The sequence below is a fragment of the Poecilia formosa genome, unplaced genomic scaffold (assembly GCF_000485575.1).
Source record: "Poecilia formosa unplaced genomic scaffold, Poecilia_formosa-5.1.2 Scaffold3, whole genome shotgun sequence".
In the NCBI taxonomy this organism is placed as follows: domain Eukaryota; kingdom Metazoa; phylum Chordata; class Actinopteri; order Cyprinodontiformes; family Poeciliidae; genus Poecilia; species Poecilia formosa.
Window position 1 is genome coordinate 2,148,840 of NW_006799942.1, and position 22,766 is coordinate 2,171,605.

At 37.1% G+C, this 22,766-nt stretch overlaps 1 protein-coding gene across 1 annotated transcript in view; it reads right to left on the minus strand.

Moving 5' to 3' along the window:
- Window positions 1–8,508: 8,508 nt before the first annotated feature.
- The window catches only part of LOC103139643 (replication protein A 70 kDa DNA-binding subunit-like), a 44,978-nt gene continuing 30,720 nt past the window's right edge, over window positions 8,509–22,766 (minus strand). The window contains exon 17 of the mRNA XM_007554391.2: window positions 8,509–9,120. Coding sequence (XP_007554453.1) covers window positions 9,019–9,120 — 102 coding nt within the window. The 3' untranslated portion in view covers window positions 8,509–9,018. The remainder of the gene's footprint in view (window positions 9,121–22,766) is intronic.

Genomic DNA, 22,766 nt, shown 5'->3' on the forward strand with positions numbered 1-22,766 from the left:
GCTTCACCAACAGAAGCTGTGCACTGTTATGATATGTGTGTTATTTAATAAGACATGAGTGTAAAAACAAAAGTCCGAAAAAATAATTACTGCAGCTGTTGTTACTCTCTGCAAGCAGCAGGCATGTTGCATTTTGAGTTTAGGGTTGGTGAGAAACTTTTAGTTTTATTATTGAAAGTATATCCATTATTTTATGAATGGCTGCCATATTTCCAGATCTCGGACAGTGAGAAACACCTACCACTGAATTAAATGAATGTATCTTCTTGTTGGTTTTATTTACGTGCAGCTAGAAAAGTAAAAATGTTGTAATGCTAAAAATCAAAGTATAAATTCATGAGAAAATTTAATCTTGTGAATATATTTTTATATCTCTGTAGCTGTTGAACTCTTAGAATCAGGTTTAGGGTAAAAAAAATAAATTAATTAAAAACATGCTTCAGTGTGTGGCCCGCACCAAGTGAAATCAATGACATCTTCAGACTTGCTGAAATCACATAAATCTTGCTGACCCAGTCTGGCTTTGTCTGTGTTTCTATATTGGAAGGAGCCAAAATGTCACATATTAAACCACCTAGAAAAATGGGTTACAGTTGTTATACTGGTTGTGAAGTTTGCCAGGATTGCAATTTAGCAGTTTCAATGGTGACGCCTTTTTGGGGATTGTTTTACCGGGAAAACACTCACAACCACTTGGAGCAAAATAAGCTGCTTTTGAAAGCTTCAGTTTCCTTCGTTTAAATTGAATCTCTGAAAATCTGCTTGGCAGGAGGCATTAATAGTGCCTCATTTACTAAAGTGATAGATTAACACAAATATTTATTGGAACAGTCATGCAAATATTGAATAGTTTGTTGATACATTCATTTTTATTAAGGTGGCATATTAAATTATTATTAAACTTTTTAAAGGCGTGAGACCTTTTCTTTGGAAGATTAAGGATTGAAACATTTTAAAAAGTTGCGTACATTTTGCTGAAAACAGTACGCAAAACAAATCTCTTCACTTTTGTCTAGAAAAAAACCAACCACAGATAATTAGAAATTACACACGGACTCGCAAACCATCTGCATGTTTCATGGCTCCATGCAGCAGAAAACAATTTGTAACAGCAAACACAGGGAAATCAAATTTGACAGCCAATGATTGACACAAGTCCCTCTCACCTCCAAATAATATATTTCTCATAATCACAGCCTGCTTCCAACTGCGCTTCATGCCTGTAGCAGCGAAACATCTAAAAGTCAGCTGCCACAGCATGAGTGCATTTCTCTGCACCACCGACTCTATAGAACAGGGCCCAGAGACACCAATTTGTCAATTGACAGCAGTCACAAAAGACCACAATAATAGTGTTTTGAGTAATGTGTGCTTTCACACATTTTTCTCTTTCTGCTGCTCTCGATCCAGCTGCCCTCGTGAAACTGATGTTGCTTCTCGACACCCAAAGTGCAACAAGCTCTAATTTTGGCTATAAAAAAAGGTTATATAAAAACAGAAGGTTATATAAAAACATGCTGTAACATTTTCTGCACACTTACACAGCGTTTTCCGCTCACTCTTGAAGTTTGAATTTACTACTATTATATGTTGTTTTTTTTCCGTCTTTAAAAAATGTTTCAGCAGAAAGAAAAAGGATTTCAAACCAGACTGAGAGCATTTTTAAAAACTGAGCAAGAAATTAAGTTTACATTTCCACCACATAGAAATATGAGTTCGGCAAGATAGGTAAAAGTATCTGAAAAAGTCAATAAGAGAACTACACCTTCTTGTAAGCTATAGATACTATCTAATTAATTGGATGGCATGTCAGGGAAAAGGTTTCTGTTGCCCAGAATGCTTATAAAAATGCAGAGTTTGCTAAATGCTAAGCAGCTTTAACTCAATGTTCGTCAGGCAGAAAGCAGAGGAGGAATATTTAGAGAATTGATTCATGCTCACTGTTGACGATCTGTGATGCTGTGGTACTTTTTTTCTCTTCCAAAGGTTCTGGGAATAGAGTGCCTTTAAAATAAAAATCTTTTGAGCACGACAATTACCCAAAGCACACGGGCAAATCAGCCCTGAAAGGTTCATGATGCAAAAAGTCATTCTTCTTTTGTGACCATGCCAGTCCCCAAATCTACATCCTGTTGGGGTGAAGTGAGGAGAGAGGACCCAGGAACTAAGTAGAGAGATTGAGCAATACTGTAACCTCCGGTATGTAAAATGTACAAAGCATAGAATGCTGTGATGCCAATAAATTCAGTTGAGATCTGATGTCATTCAGAAGTCTATTTCTTAATACTTAAGAAATAGACTTAATGCTAATTTTTCCCCTACTCTGAGTCATTGAGCTGCAAACCAGGAAGTTCCCTTTGAGGGTGAGAGTTTGCTTATAATGAAGTCTACGGTGACATTTCATGCACCGTCTTTGATGCCACTCGGGGTATTTAATCCCCAATCTGCTATGCATGCATGCTGCACCAACATACTTGATGTGTTGTACCTGCTGGGATCGACCACCTACGTCCACCTGCTGCTCTGTCACCACTGTACCCAATAATTCACTTAAAAATCCGTCACATATGCTGTTTCCAATTACTCACTGTGTTATAAATGTGCTTGCAGTTGCAATTTAGACCTTTTTACCTTTGAAGAATTATCATGCATAAGTACTAGCACATAGTGAGCAAAGTGCATTTCGTCCTTGGTGTCGGCGTGGCCTCTGGCTCCCCAAGAGCTGCAGAAAAGAAAAAAAAAAAACCACACATGCCTTGAGGCTAAATGTGCTCATGATGGAGAGGGATGGAGTGCAATAGGGGAGGTTAATTTAACTACTGCTGGATAGGAGAGAAACAATGAAAGGAAGCACAGAGTGGGGAAAAAAAATCAATGAGAAAAATGATAATAATTCTACTGAAAGCTAAATCTGCTATGGGTGCCCACTGGCCAGGAGGTTAGAGGACAAGACAGAGGAAAATAAAAATAAAATAAATACAATGTTAAAAGGGAATTATGTAAGAGTGAAAGTTGGCAAAAGGCTGCACCTACAGAATGAAAACCATGAAAGAAAAGAGAACGCTGCAGAGCATCTGTATTTCTGCCACTGGAGTCCTTTATGAAAACTTGGATAACTAAGATCTTAGACACATTCATACAGCCAAACAGAGAGAGAGACAATTCAGAGCCTATAAATACCCCAGTGAGCATGAAGTGTCCTTGATTGAACAGAAACAGGCCTTCAGACGGTCTGTTAAAGTCTACTGTGAGGTCCACAGACAGAAGCTGGAAAACCAGCGAGGACATTCGTCTATCTGCCACTGGTTTCGTGTTGTGGGTTAAACCAGGATTTTCATGCACATCAAAGCACAACATGAATATCGTTGATGGAAAGCTCTGTTCTGGCTAAAGAGAATCTGTTTTTTTTTTCCTTTTGTAACAAACTTGAGCCCATGTTTTGTGTTTGTATTCAGTCCCTCTGAGGACTGAATAGTTTTTATAGACACATTTTGCTACATTTACCTCTGTAAAACCTTACAGGTGAGTCTCTTCATTCTCTAACCCTCTGGTGAAATCATTTTTTGGTCCATTCTTCTATTCAAAACGCCCTCAGATCAGACGGAGATTATCTACGGGCGTCAATTCAAATCAAATCAAAGTATCGCCACAGATTCTCATATGTGGCCCAAAGTGAAAATCTGAGAGAGTGCAGATCAATATCTTGTTATCAAACTGTGTAAATAGAATAAAATTATTTGCAGGGGTTATTAAGATGTTTTGATCTTTTGTGTTTTGGGTTTCTGAGTTTACTTTTGATTATTGTAGTTTTTATTTATCCTGTTTCTCTTTCATTTCCTTGGTCTTTTTCTGTTTCTTCCTGCGATGCGCATGTTCCCTCTTCCATAACCGTCCCACCTGCTTTGCAGCTATCTTTGCTCCCTCAGTATATTTAGTCCCTGCTTACTCCTTGTCAGATTTTTGTCTCTTGATCTTAGTAGATCTGTGGGCTCCTTTGTTTTGTTACGCTGCTCACCCACTTGTTATGGAGTCATGTTTTAAGCTTGCTTTTGGGTCTGTGTCACAACCGTTTCAACACAGAAGTTGGATATTATTTTTGTTCTGCTATATTTGTCACCTAACAAGCAGCTTCAAATTACACAGACTGACAGTAAGAGTGACAAGTGAAAACTGGGCCTTTGTGAGTTAGTTTGAAACTTCATATCTGAACTTCAAACTAAAACTCCACAGATTGTCAAAGTCATCAGTATTTTACTCTTCTATACGTGTTTTGAACCTAAACGCCAAGTGTTCGCTGGTTACAGTTTACAGGAGTATCTGGGAGTAGAATATTATTAAAAAGTTAATTAATTTCAGTAATTTAATTCGAAAACTGATTAAACTTCTCTTTTTATTTCTGTTAATTTTGAAGGCTTATAGCTAATGAAAAACCCAAATTCCATTTCCCTGAAAATCGAAATCTTCCACAAGATTCATTAAAAATCATGTTTGCCTACAGACAAGCATCGCCGCATATTATCCAGTACGTTCACTCAAAACTGAACGAAGCTTGAACCAAGTTTCGTCACTGCTAAGCTGGAAGCTTGCTTTAATACTGAGCCTCGGCTGCATTGTTGGGTCTGGTGTCTCATCTCCATCCAGACGACATCACATTTATCCTCTGTGGAGTTCAGGTCAGGTACATTTTCTAGCCAATCAAGCACAGTCTTATTGCAGTCAGTGATGCCGTTGAATGAGGTCACAGCTCCCATCGTACTCTGAGAGGTTAACACCAGCCAGCTCTCTATCCAAGAGATGGAGCTGAGATTTCTTCTGTAACTATGAACTTTTGTGGATCTCCCTGCTTGTGGGAGACAAATGTCAAGTCAGTAGTCTTGCTAATTTTTCTCATGGCCTTATTCTAACTTATACATATCGATTGTTTTAGTCTTATTGTTAAAATGAAAGTGGATTTTGGGTTTTTGTTGTTTGTAAACCATGGTATTGTATATTAAAAGAAATATATGCTTCAAATACAATTAGTGTTTTGTTAAGTTAAAAAAACATTTTGTTTATTGCTAGAGATGACTTCTCTTAGATGACAATTTATTAAGTGTTTTCCTTTTGCGAGGTCCGTCTCTTCACACACAGCAAAGAGTCGATTACGCACTGATGGAATATTTTATACAATACAGTCACACATAAACAAAATTACAAGTGGTTGGTGGGGTAACCTGTCACTGCCCCGTTAGATAGTTATTGATCCGTTATATTATCATAATGACATACAAGCCGGCTGCTTTTCCCGAGAAAAGCAGAATGTCAGAGAGGCTCTTTGTGTGTGTTTCTAGATGCGTGTGTAATAGATGTGTTCGCTTCCTGTCGGCCTTATCAGAGCGGCTCCAGCACATGAGCCTGCACTGACAGTAGCCTTCACCGAGTGTCAAAAATTTTGGCTCACACCGACTCTGTTACTCTGTCTTGGCCTCCTTGTGTGTAGCTCAATATAAGACGTATTCACACCTAAAACAATTGTCCAGAACTCCCTTCTTTCCTCTCTAGCAGTTTATTGAATCTTTGTGCATTTGGAATAAAATTACTGGTTTTAGACAACATTTTAATTTGCAGAGATGCATGTTCATGTGTTTGGTGCTCTGTTTCTCTAAAATACTCGTTTTCATCAGCTTCTTTTATCCTCCTCCTTCAGCAGTTTGAAAGACAGACATTGTAGGCAGGCTTAGGAGGGCTTGACTGAATATCAAGATGGAAGAGTGGATGGACTTATCAGGGCTGCCACCTCTGTGATAACAGAAGCCCATTTTCATTTCCTGTCTTTGCAGGTTTACACTCTGCAGACACAGCCACTGCATATTCAAGTCCCCACATTTCAAGAATAAAAAAAAAAAAATTGTCGGTCTTAAATGCAACCCAGTTCTCACCTCTCAGAACGTACAAAGAATAACTATTAAGAAAAAAAATCATTTTCCTTTAGCTTCCCTCTTTGCTGTAATGCCTGACATGTCTTCATCTTAAAATTCAATCACAGATAAGGCTTTAAGTTGGAAATGACTTTCTGATCTCATTGGTTTCCCTTTCAAAAATTCAATCACTGCACCTACACGATTTATTCCTCGAAGTTTTAAAATAATAAAGAAAACTTTCAACTGGAGTGAAACAGGCTGCTGTCACATTTTCTGCAAATGCCAAAACAAAACTTTAATAAGGTCGTCCATGAACATAAGAAATAAGTCGGAGTGAAATCATGGCACTTAGTTATAAAAAGAGCAGCACATGAATGTTTCATATCCCAGAGCTTCACACAGTGCCACAGGAAGTGGCAGTCATGGTGCATGAAGTGAAAGAGAAGGTGATTGTGGCCATCATACATCAGGGTCATGATCATTAGCCACACCACAGGTTGGGCATGTCACTGCCCCAGGCGTACGGTCAGAGTAAAGAAAAAGGTGCTTTGCCATGCTGCAGACTCCAATAAGTTTAAAATACCATGCTAGTCGAAAGTGTTGCATACATGAGATGACAAATTTACCAGTGATCACATTGTTTTTAAAGTTTTTCACTCCAGAGTTGAAATTTTGTTCAAACTTACTTCCATCCAATAACTGCACTGGAATATAAAGGAGAAAAATAAGTAGAGAAGCAGAAATGTCATTTTTACATAAGTATGTCAGACTGTTGCTCTTTATTTCGTATTTTTGGGCAACTGAATTCTCGATCAATCCATTTATCTATCGGAATCAAAAACAAAACCACAGCTTCAAACAAACAAAAAAAAAAAGATTTCCATTTCCACGATGAACAATATACCTGAAGTAGAAAACAATTTAACAGCTAGGAAAGAACAGCAGGGGGAAGTGAACAACAGGTCATGGCAAAGGGTTAGTGGTAGGACATATTAAGCAGCAAGGAAACGTTTTGTCTTAAAGTTGATGTTAGAAGCAGAAAAAAACAGCCAGCTTGCGGATTTCAGTGAGCTTACCAAGCTCTACTTATGTTTGCTAAATGACAGGCTTAGTACCTTTCCAAAGTTACAGTGGATGTGCAGCATTCTTCCTCTGCATCAGTAAGCATATGTTGAGTGTGATTCAACAAAGGAACAATAGCAAACCTGAGCGCCGACGCTTGTTTGGGTCATATGGATCGATTTTACAGATGACTTGTAGCTAAAAAGAGGAGTTAATACTGATTCTGAAAGAAATCTGTCAGAATACATGGAGCAGTCAGGGGTCTCACGCTGACCTCTCCCTCTTGAAAGAGCCAACAGTCTGATGCATCACATTTTCTTTCACATCACCAGACAGCCAGATGCCGCGGGCAATGTTGAGGTGGGAAATCTAAGTCCTGCCATCTTTGATACAAACCACCAATCAAAGGACTGGAGCAAAACATCCACGCTCTTATGTAAAACACCAATCCTCAACAAGCGAGACCTCTTTCAGCAGCATAATGCACCACACCACCAAGGCAGAAATATCTCAGTAAGGGGTTGAGGGACACAAGAAGACTGATATTTGATGCATTGATTTTGACTGCAAATCTGTTACAAAACCATCCAATCAAGAATCTGAGGGATGTGCTAGTAAAATAAATCCAATCCATTCACAAGTCATACAAGTTTGGCTGGTGATATAGTGTTGTTTAACACCTCACCTACAACAAGCTGCTGTCTAACACCTCACTTGTAGAAGTACGGACATCAACAAGTCGGGATTGTTTTGTCAGAATGGTAAGCCTAATCGGTAAATTATAACGCGTTTTCAATCTTTGGAGGTCAAACCCTGCAAGTTGGGTTTCTTGTTAAATTGAGAAAGAGCTTCTTGCAGATTGCAGTGAGCCACTTTCGCCAAAACATGTAGACGTGTTGAACATTTATTTCAAGATCACTTGAGAGAATTGTACGTTCTTCTATAAGCTAACATGCATTTCTTATTTTGCATTATACAATCATTCAGTTAATTTCTTCACGCAACACGGCGGTAAATGTCTGGACAAAACCATGTGCAAAATGCTTTAGAGAGCAGAGCGCCCACCAGCCTCGACAGTGTTTGCAGAAGTGACTGTTCTGACAGAAACCCTGTGAAAGGATTTCTCTGATGCTGCGTGCAACTGAAGCAGACAGCAGAATGACAAATGAAAGCAGTTAGAAAATGCAATTAGTTTTCTAGAAACTAATTGATGTCAGTTACAGCAACTTTGTCAAACACTATTAAATGGTGTTTTACATCCCTCAGCAACCCAATTACATTCAGGTATTTAATCCGTCGACACGGTTTTTGTTATTTGGGTCGACAGTTTTTGCCCAACTTTGTTTGTTGATGGTGTTTCATCCTTGGGCAAGACACCATTCCTGCTGGGGGGGGTTAAAGGTCACCACCATCAGTGTGTGAATGATGATTTGAAGTCATTCAGAGGAGCGTTGGCATCTGCTAGACTAGTTAAAGCGCTATACAAATACAAACCATTTACAATAAAATACAGATACTCTAAAATAACAGTGATAAAGACAAAAACTGGGTATTTTCAAGTTATTTTAATCACAGTTTAGCATCATTTAGAGACAAAAACACCTTTGAAAACAACACAAAGAAAACATATTTTTACAACACTGAACATGGATCTAAAAGAAACTCTCATGCACTGGTGCTATGTTTATTTTACAAAATTAAGAGTAGGATTTTCCTTTTTATCTCTTAGTCAGCACTGAATATCAACATGCTTTAAATCAAAAGACTACTACTAAAATGTACAGATACACAAATCACTTGTTAACAGGAAAAATTTGAAATTGCACAAATTAAAGTTAAATTTCTTTAAAACAAAAAGCCTTGCGAATGTAAAAAAAAATCCCTTTAATGAACTTTTCTGTCAGTGTTTTAAGATATAAACCTGCTAAAGAGCTCACTGGTTGCTCCTGTATCAGATATAAAATCTGGAGGTTCGAAAAAGTCTCACCAGTCCTGGTCTGGTCAAAAACCAAGCAGACATATGCGTAATTATCAGGCAGCCAGATGTGAATGTGGCTCAGTGAGCCAATTTCCGAATGTTACTGAGAAGTCGTCTGCTGTACACTCTGTGGTCGACAGGAAGTACTTCCATTACGGTCACTTTCACCCGACTCTCGTCCTGAGGACAAAAGCAAAGACTCAAATTAGACCAGCTTTAACATATGTTCACTTAATGGGTTAAGGTAGAAAATCAATCAACAGCATGTTTAGTAACATTTAACAAATTTGACTGCTAACCTCAAAGCACATACAACCCATCCATCACAGCAGATTGACTATGTAGCTGTAGTTCACTGCTCTTTGCAACATAAGCCATTTTGCTGTTAGCTCATGTAGACGCATCATTATTAAGTATTTAACATGTTAGTTTTGATTTGTATTGCGTAGTTTCTCTGTGTCTGAGTAATGTTCCAAAAACCTTGCTAATGAGAGGGAAATATGAGAAGCTCACAATAAATAAACGATGAAGCAAAGACAGCTTGGACCACCCTTTGTTCATCATCAAAGCTCGCACTTTGGCAGCAACTACATACAAGCCAGCTAATAAGAATAATTAGCTAATATGGCAAACATCCCTCAATAAGCTGAATGTTTTAATTAAAACTCTGGGAGGACACTAGAATTTGCACATTCTATCTGTTCTGACTTTAGAAGGAAACAAGCCTGTAATTAGCAATCACAGCTTGTTTTAGAAAAAAAAAATCAACAAATGCAGGAGTCTGTCTGGCCTTTCAGTCCAAGAAACTTTCTGCAGGTAGAGCTGTAATGTTAACACTTAGTGAAACTTATTTTTCAGACGATTTTCTCCTTTTGTTTTGTCGCGCAGCAGACATGAATCATTTACTTCACCATCTGTTAGAAAGGATTCAAGTGGAAACTGCACTTGCTTAAAACAGTGAATGTTGACGCTCCATCAGCCACAGCTGATGGCTGATGGAGCCACTTCAAAAATAAGTCAAATAAAATGGCAATTTTTAACAGACATTCCATGTTCATTTTTGCAATTTAAGCTTTTATTTTTATATTTATGTTGACTACAACAAAAACAAATTTTTAGTGCATATGCAAATGAAAAAAAGCCCTTCCAACTAAAGTTCAGAGAAGTTATTTGGCAGAAATGGATTTTCTTTGATTAGTCAGCTACTGATATTTTTCACAGTTTGGTGACTCAATGCCTCGTGTTTTTTATGTAATGTGTTGACTTATTTTCTTGTTGTAGGTAGACATCAGCTCTTCACCAAAAACACTGTCTGCCCCACTTTAATCTGTCTTTACATTTTATGCTTCCAGCTGAGGAGCTGAAAACACAACCAGGTGCTCCTACGCCTTGTGCCACATTGTCCTGACATTATGGAAATGTTTGACTATAGACTAAATTTGCTCTGCTTGCAAAAGAATTACTTTTAAAAAGTAAATGAATATTAGTAAGCCTCTTGCGCAGCCCACATAGAGGAGACGGCTGAAAATAATTGGCTTAGCCGTCTGTTTTCTGGACAAAGCCATCAAAACGGCTATTGTTTAATGATGTGTATGCTCCTTTGTTTTTCTTTTCCCTTAAAGATTATTCCGCATTCAGTGGTTCTGTGTGTGTATAGCTGTGTTTCTTCCTTGGACAAAGCCATAGATAATGTTATTGCTGCTATTAGCAATGTGTAGTCTATTCTTTTCTTTCAAATAGAAAGTACGCCTGGCTCAGTGTTACATAATTGGCTGGAGCTCCATCATGTACAGAGCTTCTGCTGTCGTTAGCTGTGTGTAGTCCAGGTCCATTTTCATACAAGTTACTACAGACACACTTACTTAGCTGCCCAATCAAACCCCATTTTGTTGTGGAAGACGAATGCTTTATTGAGCCTGGTTCTGGAAGAGCTTTCAGAATCCATTGCCAGATCTAAGAAAACGGCTGTTGACTAGTGGTGCAATATTAAAAAGATAAAAAATAAATGCATACAAAAATATCTCAACACTTTCTCTTTATTTGCATATTGCAAACATGGATTTAATAAAAGACAAAGCAGATGCAACTCTTCAAATAACTTGGAAGGTGAAAAACAGATTGTAAGTATTTTCTGCTGTAATGCCTCATTGATAACCCTACAGATCTAAAATGAGTTCCTACAGAGTCTCACAAAGAGACGTTTGATTTTTTTCCTCAACTGGAATAAAATGAAGATAATTTGAAAGTGACCCGACTTTGGTCTAAGGTGGCATTCAGCTTGTGAACTGTGAACACCTCAGTCATGACTACAATTTGTTGGGGGAATAGAGCGTGAAAGTGACATTTTCCATCTCTAACAGCGCAAAAGCAGGATGTCCGGTCTGCACGTTTCCTCCACTATAAATTAGACTAAATGAGAGAGAAACATGTTCCAACTTGACTTTCTTTAGGCATGTTTTAAGATGGAGGCTACAGACAGGGGATGCAGGGATAAAATGAAAAGACCAACATGCCATCCATCCACAAGGATTATTCTAAAATCACAAAATCAGAGATTTAATATGATTATTTCCATTTGACTGATCATTTCCATTATTTTCTGAGCTGAAGCAGCTCACTCTCCAATTATAAGACTTTCCTGTGAAGACATAATGACTGAAGTCTTTTCTGTTATGATCACAGTTACTATCACAGGGATTACACATAAAACAATTTCAAAGCCTTAAAAATATTCCATCAGCAGTTCAGCAACCAAATTGGGTATTAAAGCTGTTTAATATCTGTGATTTCACACTCCTGTCATTACTTTCAATTGTGTCCATCTAAAGAAACAAAAGTAAAATTAAAAATGGGTCATTTTTACTTGGCAAAAGGTGAAATCTAGCAAAATTGATGTGATCAACATAATATGCTCTAATTAATATTCCACTCATGTGTAGAAAAAACATATAATATTGTGGCAGCTGAACGTTTTCTCTAACTGTATTTCACAGGTTGGTGTGAAGCCGGCATTCTCCCTGAAGAAATAAGGTCTGGACGCTGTCTGGCACACGGATATAATGTGAAAGAAAACACACACTGTGGCTCACACAAAGGCAACACACCACTAACCAATTTATTCAGACATATGCTACAACCTCATGGAGAATTAATAAGTTTCAGTACTGTGTTAAACAATGTAATTACACAGCAGAAGGTTCCTGCAGAAAAACTGCCACAACCAAGCAGTTAATACTCTCTGCAGATAATACTTTGTCTCAGTATGTTCTGAGCAAAAGAATGGCTCCCACTGACCTTACTGAATCTTAAGTTTTATTAGCAGCATCATTAATTTGCAGCCTCGGTATTTAGAAACACTGGTCTCATCTGGAATATTACTGGAGCCCTGAGTTGTCCTCAAATGACACCACAGGGCTTACATTTGTGGTTCTGTGCGACTCTTATTTCTCTTTTGAAAACATAAAAACCTTTGCGTCTATCCAAATTAAGAAATGTGTCAACGACAGACAGCCTGCTGTGTCTTTGTTGATTTGTTTGTCCAGTGTGTCACAAGTGCTCACCGTCAGCTACATGGTAAAGAATGAAACACTTAGAAATATTTTTTGGAAATATCACATTGATTATGTAAAATACCTTCGATTTCACTAACCATTTTTATCATTCTGTGAAACAGCAAAACAAATTTAATTTGTTGTTGACAAGCTAAACTAAGAGTCTGGTTTTGCAGATGATGTAAGGTGACAATATTAGTCGTGCTTAGCTCTCAATGGTCTGTTTGTTATCATAAAGAAAGGAACATTTGTCCCCTTTGACATATATTCAGATACACAATATACAAACAGACATACAGCCCACATGTTTGAAACCTTGCAGCAAATAAGAGTACATCTACATCTTCTTAATGTCTTCATATTGAAAGAGACATGGATTCAAGTCCAAATACAGGCATCATTATGTTGCCATATGTATTGACAACCCTGGTAGACACATTTATAAAGTCATAAAATAATATTTAATTATACCAACATACTTTTCACATTAAAAAGTTAAGAGAAATTAAGCTTTTAGTTCATTATGTGTGAAAAATAATACCAAAGGGAGGAAATTCATTTCTACATTATCACTGGTGTCCCAATTAGAGGCACACCAAACAAGTCAAATGGAGTAAACAGACCTGACACATTTTCACATTAGTGGAGGGACATGATTAAAAGTTTAATCGAGTTAATTGCAGAGTCTGTAATTAATTGAAAACCATATATACCAACAAATTTTTTTTTTTAAATTCAAAAACCAATTTTGTTGCTCAACAAAAAATAAATTGTTTTTAATCTGTTATTTAGGTTAGATTGCTACAAAATAATGTTACCTATTCGAATTTCAAGTGTTTCAAAAACTTCTTTGACAAAAACAAATCTTTATAAAAGATTGTTAACACTGACATTAACGATTGGACATCTGGGATTGCTACATGTCTTGCATTGACATTGCATCTCAGGTAGTAGTGATGATACAACAGAAATGTTTTTTAAAGCCAAAATTAACCCCCAGGGCGCCAAGATAAGCTGTTCTGTCCTTTATTGGAGTGTTTGTGGATGCTGTTTGTGCGTCAGACTTAGGCTCAAACCAGAAACACGTGAATACAAACGTTTCTTCTCAGGACTTTTGCATGACAGTAAACAATGTAATTAATCGCATTAACATTTTTAACACATTAAAGTCTATACAATTGAAAAAATTAAATCAATGTGTGAAAGTCATGGCATTATCAGACAGAACATTTATACTAGTAGTCCATGACATTTTCTCTGTATTATAAACATGAAATAACGCACACCAACTTGTCTCAGTAATGCATTGTGTCAAACAGGAAAACATGAAAAAACTAGAAAAGAAAGAAAACAGCTACTCATGAACTCAATCATAACTGCATTTAGTAGTAGTCATGTGTTTAAACATCGATAAGGTGACGGTTAAGACTGGAGGAGGAGCTAAGCTTATCGTAGCGTCACACAGTGAAGAGGGAGGCAAACAGCCACAGCGCTCACTACTGCAGCAAATCTTTCAGTGTAAGATTATGCAACTGCTCCAAAGGAATAAGAAATTCATTTAAGGCTTTTTACACATCTTTACCAGTGGTGTAAATATTTTTTGAGTCCATTAAACTGGCCTAATGTGGGAAAATCAAGTGTGCTATACTTAGAAACAAGTCAATCATATGAAGGAGAAAATTACAGACACCAGATTGAACTCCTTCTTTATTAATACAAATATAACATCTACATAATGTATACACCTCAAGGTCCATTCACACCTTCTTTCCATTTCTGTTTTTATTATGTTGGCTCTCTGTGACTCCTTTAATTGGCCCCTGAGGATACATAAAGTTTTCTGAATTGAATTAAATCTAAACATTTTACTGATTAAACATTCTTAGATACTAAACCTCTTCCACACGCTCCATAATTATTTAGATGGATTGTCTATTGCTACATGAACTAATGAGCTAAACATTACAGCCAACAACTGAAGTGAAGCTTTTACTAGCTGTTCTTATAAAAAGAGACAAATGAGAAAGGTTATTGCACTGAATTAATTTGTAACAAACTTATGAGACAAAAAGACTGAATATCCATATAATGGGCACTCACAGGGAGAGCAGAAACAAGTCTGTTGGGGATAATAAAATGTATAATTTCCAGTAATAAAAACATTGGTGATGATACTGTAGCATCAAATTCACAAAACTCATTTATAGACATCCCAAATAAAGGTAGGTGTTACTTTAATGTATTTAATCAACACAGGTTTTACTTATCTTTGGAGCAGACACCCAGCAGCAGCTGCTTTATCATGTTTGCTAGTTTGAAACTTCAAAATTACTTAGTGATAGACAATCCTGAGGGGGGCTGTGATCGTTTTAATTGGTATCTCAGAACATAAATGCTATAAAATATTTTAACTTCACCATATTAAATCATTAAAAAAAACCATTACAGCATTACTCCCTTAGCCTCCAGCTGAGGTCTTTGCTTCAATTAAATCATTCAATTAACATTTTCACTAAGGTTTGCCTGTTTTATGAACAGATTTACCCTTCGAAAACACTGATATAATAACATGACTGGGTTTACAGGCTATGTGAGATAAAATACTCATGTCAATATTTAAAAATCAACAGATAATGTGACCTGCAGAAGATCCTAAACTGGGAGTTGACTAATGGTCTCTTTCTGAGTTACATTTCTATCCACTTGTTTTGTTTGGTTCCTTCAGTGGAAGAGAAAATACCCTAGAAAATTACCCTGCCTCCTACAGCAAAACCCACCTGAAAAGTTTCTGCTTCTGGATGGACAAACGAAAAAAAAAAGAAAACACTTTTCATTACATGCACAGTGTGTTGCAACACACTGTAAATAACAGTGCAGCGTACCCTCAAAGTAACAATTTTAACCCAGCCTACGTTGTGCATTAAAAGTTTTCGTGATGAAAACAAAAAAAGAAAAAGGTTAATGCTGACTCACTCTGATATGCACACTGTTCACCTGAGGAGAGCTGAGAAAGGTGGCTGACTGACCACTGACACAATGAACAGTGGCAACACAGCTACTGGCTCTACTAAATACTTTATGACAGAAAATATTCACAATTTGAATTGTTTTTTTGTAGTCATGAATAAAATCTGCCAGCTAAAATGCTGTTTTATTAGTATTTGTTTTATGCATCTGTTCTGAACACTTATATCCACTTTGTGTAACAATTTTATACTTCTTCATTTAACTTCAGACAGTTAGAGAAAGGTTTAAAATTTAAACTAATAATCTGAAGGCGTATTGTTTTTTTTTCTCTTTGTCTTGGGCGTGGGAGGTTGGTGCTTTAGACACAAATCTCTCCCACTGAGAATATTTTATTTTTGTAGCAATTTGGTCTTTAGAGGCTGCACTGGCATTTTTTCAGTCACTGGCAGGCATTCCTTCTTATTTTATGAAGTAAAGGATTGGATTAAAATTGCACAGGATTGCTTGAAGGGTTTCGTAAGGTCAAGACACAGATCCTTCAGAGATAAATCTGAATCTCAACTGCTTCTCCCAGTACACGCCCTTAGTGGCAATTTGGCCTTTGAATAATTAGGCTAATTAGCCTTAGACAGACAATAGCTAAATGCTAATTTGTGCCTAATTAAGAGAAATGAATCCACAGCTGTATTTGTTTTCTGCAATCCAAAGTGCACTGGCTACAAAACAACCCCCCTGTCGCTCTGTAACTAATTGAGATGATTCTGAGTTTATGCTGTGTGACTGACAGTGCTTTGTGATTACATCGTGTTTGTGCATCTTGTTTGGTGGTTTCACAAGCTTAAGACTGCAGTTCAGTAAAAAACAAAAGATAATGACTTCTGTTTTACAAACGCGTAGTAGACATGCAACTCCTTTTGTAGTTTTATGGCAAACAATAACACCACAGATGCAACAGTTGCAGTTTTTAGGCTACTTAAAAATTAGGCCTTACAGTTTACCATCATTAAGAGATGTATTTAATTCTGTAATTTCTTACTTTTTCGCTCAACACAATGAGTTACACAGCTTTCTTTATTGGCTATAAGAAATCCACCTAAAAACTTCCGCACCGAAGAGCTGTTATTGCTAGAGTTAAGTAGCTGCTACATTTATAGAAAAAAATCAATGTCAGCCATTCATGGATAAAGCAGCCAAGCAGAAAATTGGCCAATTCTGTTCACCTGTGAAACAGCTAGTCTATCCATTAGTCCTGGGGAATGCTTAACACAATATCAAAGTTTATAAGTTTGACTTTGTTTTATAAAACAGCCTCATTTGGGATTGCTATGGTATCGACACTAGGTCAGTTTTAGCAAGCCGACCAACTAATCCACAAAAAATAAAAACTTCACTTGAAAAAAACAACAAAAAGGTGGTGGAGTCAGGCGAACAGAGCAGCTTGGAAACATTTCTAGATCTGTACTGTAGGTGTTGTTTTATTTTAATATCAACAGCATTTTGGTTATTTAAAAACAAAAACAGCTTACTCAGCATTGCACCATAGAATCCCAATGAAAAGTTTGCTTATTAGTTCAATCCACATGTTTCGATACTTTACTTCTAATATCAATGACAATAGCCCAAAATTGTGTTTTTCTGAAAATGTTAAAGTTATAAAAGTCTAAGAAAGGGATCATCAATGCAGAATGTCGTATAGCTTACACAATCACAGCGAGGACTGCTGAGTCGACAGCTGACCAGACAACAGTCACGGACAGCCTCCCACAAGGAGAGGAGGGAGAAGAAGCTCTTTGTTCATTGAGTTTATATACAAGCAGCTTACAAGGAAGAAAATTTGTTATGGAAAAAGAACTAGTCCGTTGTAAAATTTGCATTTCATTGAAATTTTGATTAAATTTGTAATGAAATTTTATTCAAAATTGAATTCCAGGGTTCTTTGGGTCCAACTTTAGGTTTGTACAATCAATAATTGATCAATAATTGTTCCTATCTGTTGCCGTTAGTGGACAGTGCTTTATCAAATCCAATACATCAATCTTTATCCAATAAAGCTATGACTTCCAACTTCTGAATTGAATGACTAAAACAAATGTACTTTTCAACAATTTTCTATTTTTTTGAGGTGCACTTTTCTCAAAATTATGATGAACGAGACATGAGCTGCTAATCATACAAAGCAGTATTTTGTAGTCTTATGTCTTGGAAACAAGTGAATTCCTTTGCACCATATACTTATATACTTTTTCTGTTTATTGGTACTTACATTATACGTCTCCAGCTTGACTCGGTTCTTAAAGATGTGGGTAGAGAAGTTGGCTTTCTGGAAGACTTCATCAAACCCTTCCTCGTCCTTGGAAATACACACACACACACACGCACACACACACACACACACACACACACACACACACAAATATTCAGAGGTAAACAAAAAGTTTGGTGGAAACTCTAAAAGGAAGCAGTCCGTTATAGTTAGATCTCCTGGGCGAAATTGTTAAGAAGAACTGTCTGTGGCAGTTTCTCCTTTTGTGTGTGTGTGTGTGTCAGAGTCTCACTGTTTCTCTGAGCTGTCCCAGCTCTTCTGCCTTGCGACCCAGCAGGACCTCAGCTGTCTCCTGGAAGCATGTCACCCACTGGTTATCCCCGAAGTCTGCCAAGTTAGCCTGAGAGTCAAGACAGCGAGAGATGATGGGTAGGGCAAAACATTACTTCTGTTTGTCTGACTGTGTATTTGTGTCATCACTGAGAATAATCACTGCATGTTTGACAAGCATTAATGTTGTTTGTCCCATATGTGCATCATACTCACTGAAAGTAGGAGTCTATATTTGAAGTTGGGGAACTCTCTGTTACACTTCTCGCAGCGATAAAAACCATTCTGTTGATCTATGACCTTCTTGTTGCAGTCTGAAGACGGACAGGCTTGATACAAACAATTTTCTTTACGCATGTAAACTATAGTTGCCACGCAGCTAAAATAGTCTGCCTGAAAGACAAAAACGACAGAAAAAGAGGCTAAATCTAAATATTGAAAAGAGTCTGAGCAGTAAAAACAGACAGTAGTTTGGTTGCAGATGTATAGAAGAATAATTTTCCAGACCAAACAAGTCTTCGGGTTTAAGTTACTCTGCATCAATAACAACCCAACATAAAGAAGCAGCATTCAGTTTTCTTCCACAAAACTTGGCAAATGTCTATTTACTGTAACACCTCAAGCATATTTGATTATATTTTAAAGGTTTTACCCAAATACCGTAAAAAGATGATTGTTTATCATCAGTCAAATGTAGCCTGGACAAATTTTAAGAACTTTAAATGCCAAATTTATAAAAAAAAAAAAAAAAGACCCTGAACAGCAGGAATTACATCTACAATTTAACTTACCAGAGAATAAATGCTGTCCTTTGTTTGGTACCAAAAAAAGTGCTTAAATCACAAAAAGCAAGACTAGAGAAAAGAAACCCTGGTAATTAGTAAGAAAGTCAGAGTGTTGGAGCATTTATTTTCCCTATTTATGTCTTGCTGGATGCCGACAGTGCTGGCAGATGTTAAAACATGGAACTATCTGTAGTAGTCCATGTGACTGGCTTATAATTAAGTTGTTTCATTAAAATTTCAGAGCACACCCATCTGATTTCTACTTAAGAGGCTTAGACTTCAAGAAAACTTTGATATTAAGTTTGTATGTTTTTGGTTGCAGCTTCAGTGAGAGGGGGAATATAAGCTGCATAAATTAAATCACACACCATATTTAAGACATGGGGAAGCTTCCTGTCACCGACTGTAAGGTCTATAAGAAGCACATAATCGCATGGCGCAGTAAACACTCAAAATGTAGAGAACTAATAATCTTAATATGCTGTACATTATCACATATATTTTTTGACTTGGTTTAAGTTTAACTGTATGCATATTGATTGTTGTAGTAACAGAAAAGAATCCCTCTAGGTCTGATGGTTTTTAACATCACAACTAGAGGTTTGACATTTTGAAAAATGACAGACCCATTTACATAAATGCTACTCTTTAGTTACATTTTCCTTAGTTTATTAGCATAATGCTCCTCTTTTGCTGTTGCTCATTTGATCCCAAGAAAAGCCAAGTTTACGTGATTGCAAAAAGGGAAGCAAAAAAATATGACCTGTGTCTTAAAAATGTGTTATTAGTGCATTTATAAAAACAGCTTTTTTACATCTACACAGCAACAACTTACATGAGCCACTGACACCCAACACATTTAAATATCAAAAATATTTCAAGACTGCGATGAGGGTGGAAATAAATGCAATCCTTCTGTTTAACCTGCTCCTAGGTCATGTCATATGGATTTTTCAAACTTAAAAGCACATGTTTACGTGTGCTAGAAGAGAAAGTGCATTTGCCAAGACGGAATCAAACTTTTCAAAGTGAAAGGTGTTCAATGAATAGAGCGGAAGAAGATATCTCATCAAAGTGTTTGTTATGTAGGAGGCAACATCTTGTGAGATGAAAGGGATGCCAGGTGGCGAAGGCCTCAAGAACACAGTGAGTAATCACTAGTCCACAGCAGAGTCAAAAATCACAGAACAGTAGTGGGGTATGACGTCAGATTCTGCGGTTTGGACTTCTTTGCAGTCAGAACACGCAAAAAGATGAGTGGAAAAGTAACTATCTTATCCAGTTTGTGATCAGAAATAGTCATGACCTTCAATCCATTTGACACGATTGGACGTCAGGAACTACATTTGATCAAAATGGCATCAGAAAGGCCAGGATTGATGTGTCAAATCAACCCAAATAACTAGTTAAATCTAGAAAGATTGAAAGAAAACCAATTCAAATGAATAAACATAATGTAAGGAACCATAATTCCTAACAAAATAATGATAATAGAACAATTTCTCACCAATTAGACTTAAAAACAACATATCAAATAACAAAGTGAAAATTTATTCTATCTTTGAAATCTGGTGAATATTATTTGTGTATATATATTGTCAGATTTTTAATCAGTAGATCAACTGTGAAGAAATCTTGTCTGAAGTTATGCATTGTGTCAACCTTTCAATTTTGAAATAAAAGCAGTAAGACTTGATTATGAACTGTGGACATTTTTTTAAATGTAGAGGGTTTAAAAGAGCCCTGTGTAATTACTTTATGGTATAAAGTGTTATAATTGCAAATGTGTGAATCAATATTGAATGAAGATACTAAATTACAAATTTTACACAATGTGTGTGACTATTTTATAGTAAATGTGATTTTAGAAGCAGCATTTAAAGGTGCTGCATTTTACACACCTTTGGCCATGTCATTTAAATATCTGAAGTCAATTACTTTGATTGGTGAGCAAATATTTTATCAAATGTTCTGGCGACCGGTCCAGGGGGCACCCAGTTTCTTGCCCAATGACCCCTGGACACGGCACCAGCAACCCTGAGACCTGGCAAGGAAAAAGCATGAACAGGCAATGGTTGAATTATTTTTTTCTGTTTTAAATTATGGAAAAGGTAACACTCTGAAATCAAATGAAATGTTTCCTGGTGTTCAAAAACCCTTCTCATCCAGACTTGAAAAATGGAAAAACCTAATTCCATACATTTTAAGAGAGTAAAAACCTTGAAATAAAGACAAAAAGCCAAAGGGCTCCTTAAGTTCAAACAGCGACAGAGTAAATCGCAAAGGGTGCAAAAGGGCATAATTAAGAAAATCCAAATTGAAATTACATCCGACTTGGCACTGAATATCTAATTGGTGCCAACAATTCAGCCCAACTAGTGCATGCATGCTGTTTACACATCTCTATTTGACTTCCAGAAAATCTTGGAACAGCCCACAAAGAGCAGGAGGAGTTTGAGAAATCTTTGCATAATCGATGCAAGACGAGATGAATTTCTCCCTCTCTAATGCGAAAGCTGTGCTAATACATACAGACACACAAGCAAACTGACAAGTATACATGACTATAATGCAAGGTTATATGCAAACAACCAAATATTTACATGTGCAATGCAGACATAGTGACGCTAAACTTCCTTCTGTTACAAAATCAAATTAAAGTGTGCACAGTCAAACAAAATCAAATTAAAATGCAACGATGCAGCTGTAATTTAAACAGATATTAGCACCTTAGGCGGCAGAACTCACACTGCTAAAATCAACAGCTAAAAAGGAAAGAAATGTTAATTCTGAGGGGAAAAGGCTATTGCTCTCATCCTGTAGAGAAGCATGCCATTCCATTTCCATAAATATAAATACAAAAAAAAAAAACACACACACACACAGCAGATGAACAATGCTCTCTGCAAGAGGCAGCCCTCGAATGCACCTACATGCAAGCGTACAGGAATTTAAAATACTCATGGAAAATGTGATCCACATGCACGTATAGGAAACCAGAAAGAATTGATTTTTTCCAACAATACACCAGAGGGCATTTCTTCTCTAGAACAGACTTTAAACAAGATCCAGGAATTACAGCTAGAATATAAAACGCACACTAAACAACAAGCAGCAGCTAGAGCTGGGCCAGACTCATTACTAATGTTGGCCTAAATGAGTCTATCAAAGACTCTTTCTAGGATGTGGGCCAAAATCACACACATACTGAGGAACGCTGTTCCTCTGCTCTGCAAAGCATGATTCCTGCAAAGTGTTTTGCAAAAGCATCGGATGTGAAAAGGCCATTGTGTTTCCTGCATCCCTCATGAGGGGGCTAATGCTGTGCTGCATCCCCTCGACCTCTACACTTACTGTCACTCAGACTTTGAGCCCTCTGACACTTTTCCCCCTCTGGCCAATACTGACTCACAGTTTCATAATCTGTCCACCCATCCATCGACTCAGCGTCCATGCCACCGAGCAAGGACCCTTCAGAAACACTTAGTAAGAGGCTTTTTTTTTTTTATTAATTAGCAGAATTTCCCCCTTTAGCAACATCCCCACTCCTCATCAACACCACACTCCTACGCTCCCATAAGCATGCCTGCCTCGTCACATTTTAAAAGCAAACTGGAAGGATAAAGAAGTGGGGAGGCGATGTGGAAGGCAGTAGGTGGGTGGATGAGACAGAAGTGAGGGCTTGCCGCGTCTTCCTTATGATGGCAGAGTTAATGTGGACGTAAAGGACAGCAGGACCTTGACCAGGGGTTATTTCATCAATAGCAAAACATAATAAACACAATATTTCATAATTAAAGACTCCTGCTGAGGTCCTTTCTTTTCTTGCTGTATTCATTTACAAAGCCTTATAACAACATTTATACCCCTGGCACATTTTGAATGTTGCATTATAATTACAAACTTTAAATGGGGGCATTATGTAAAATC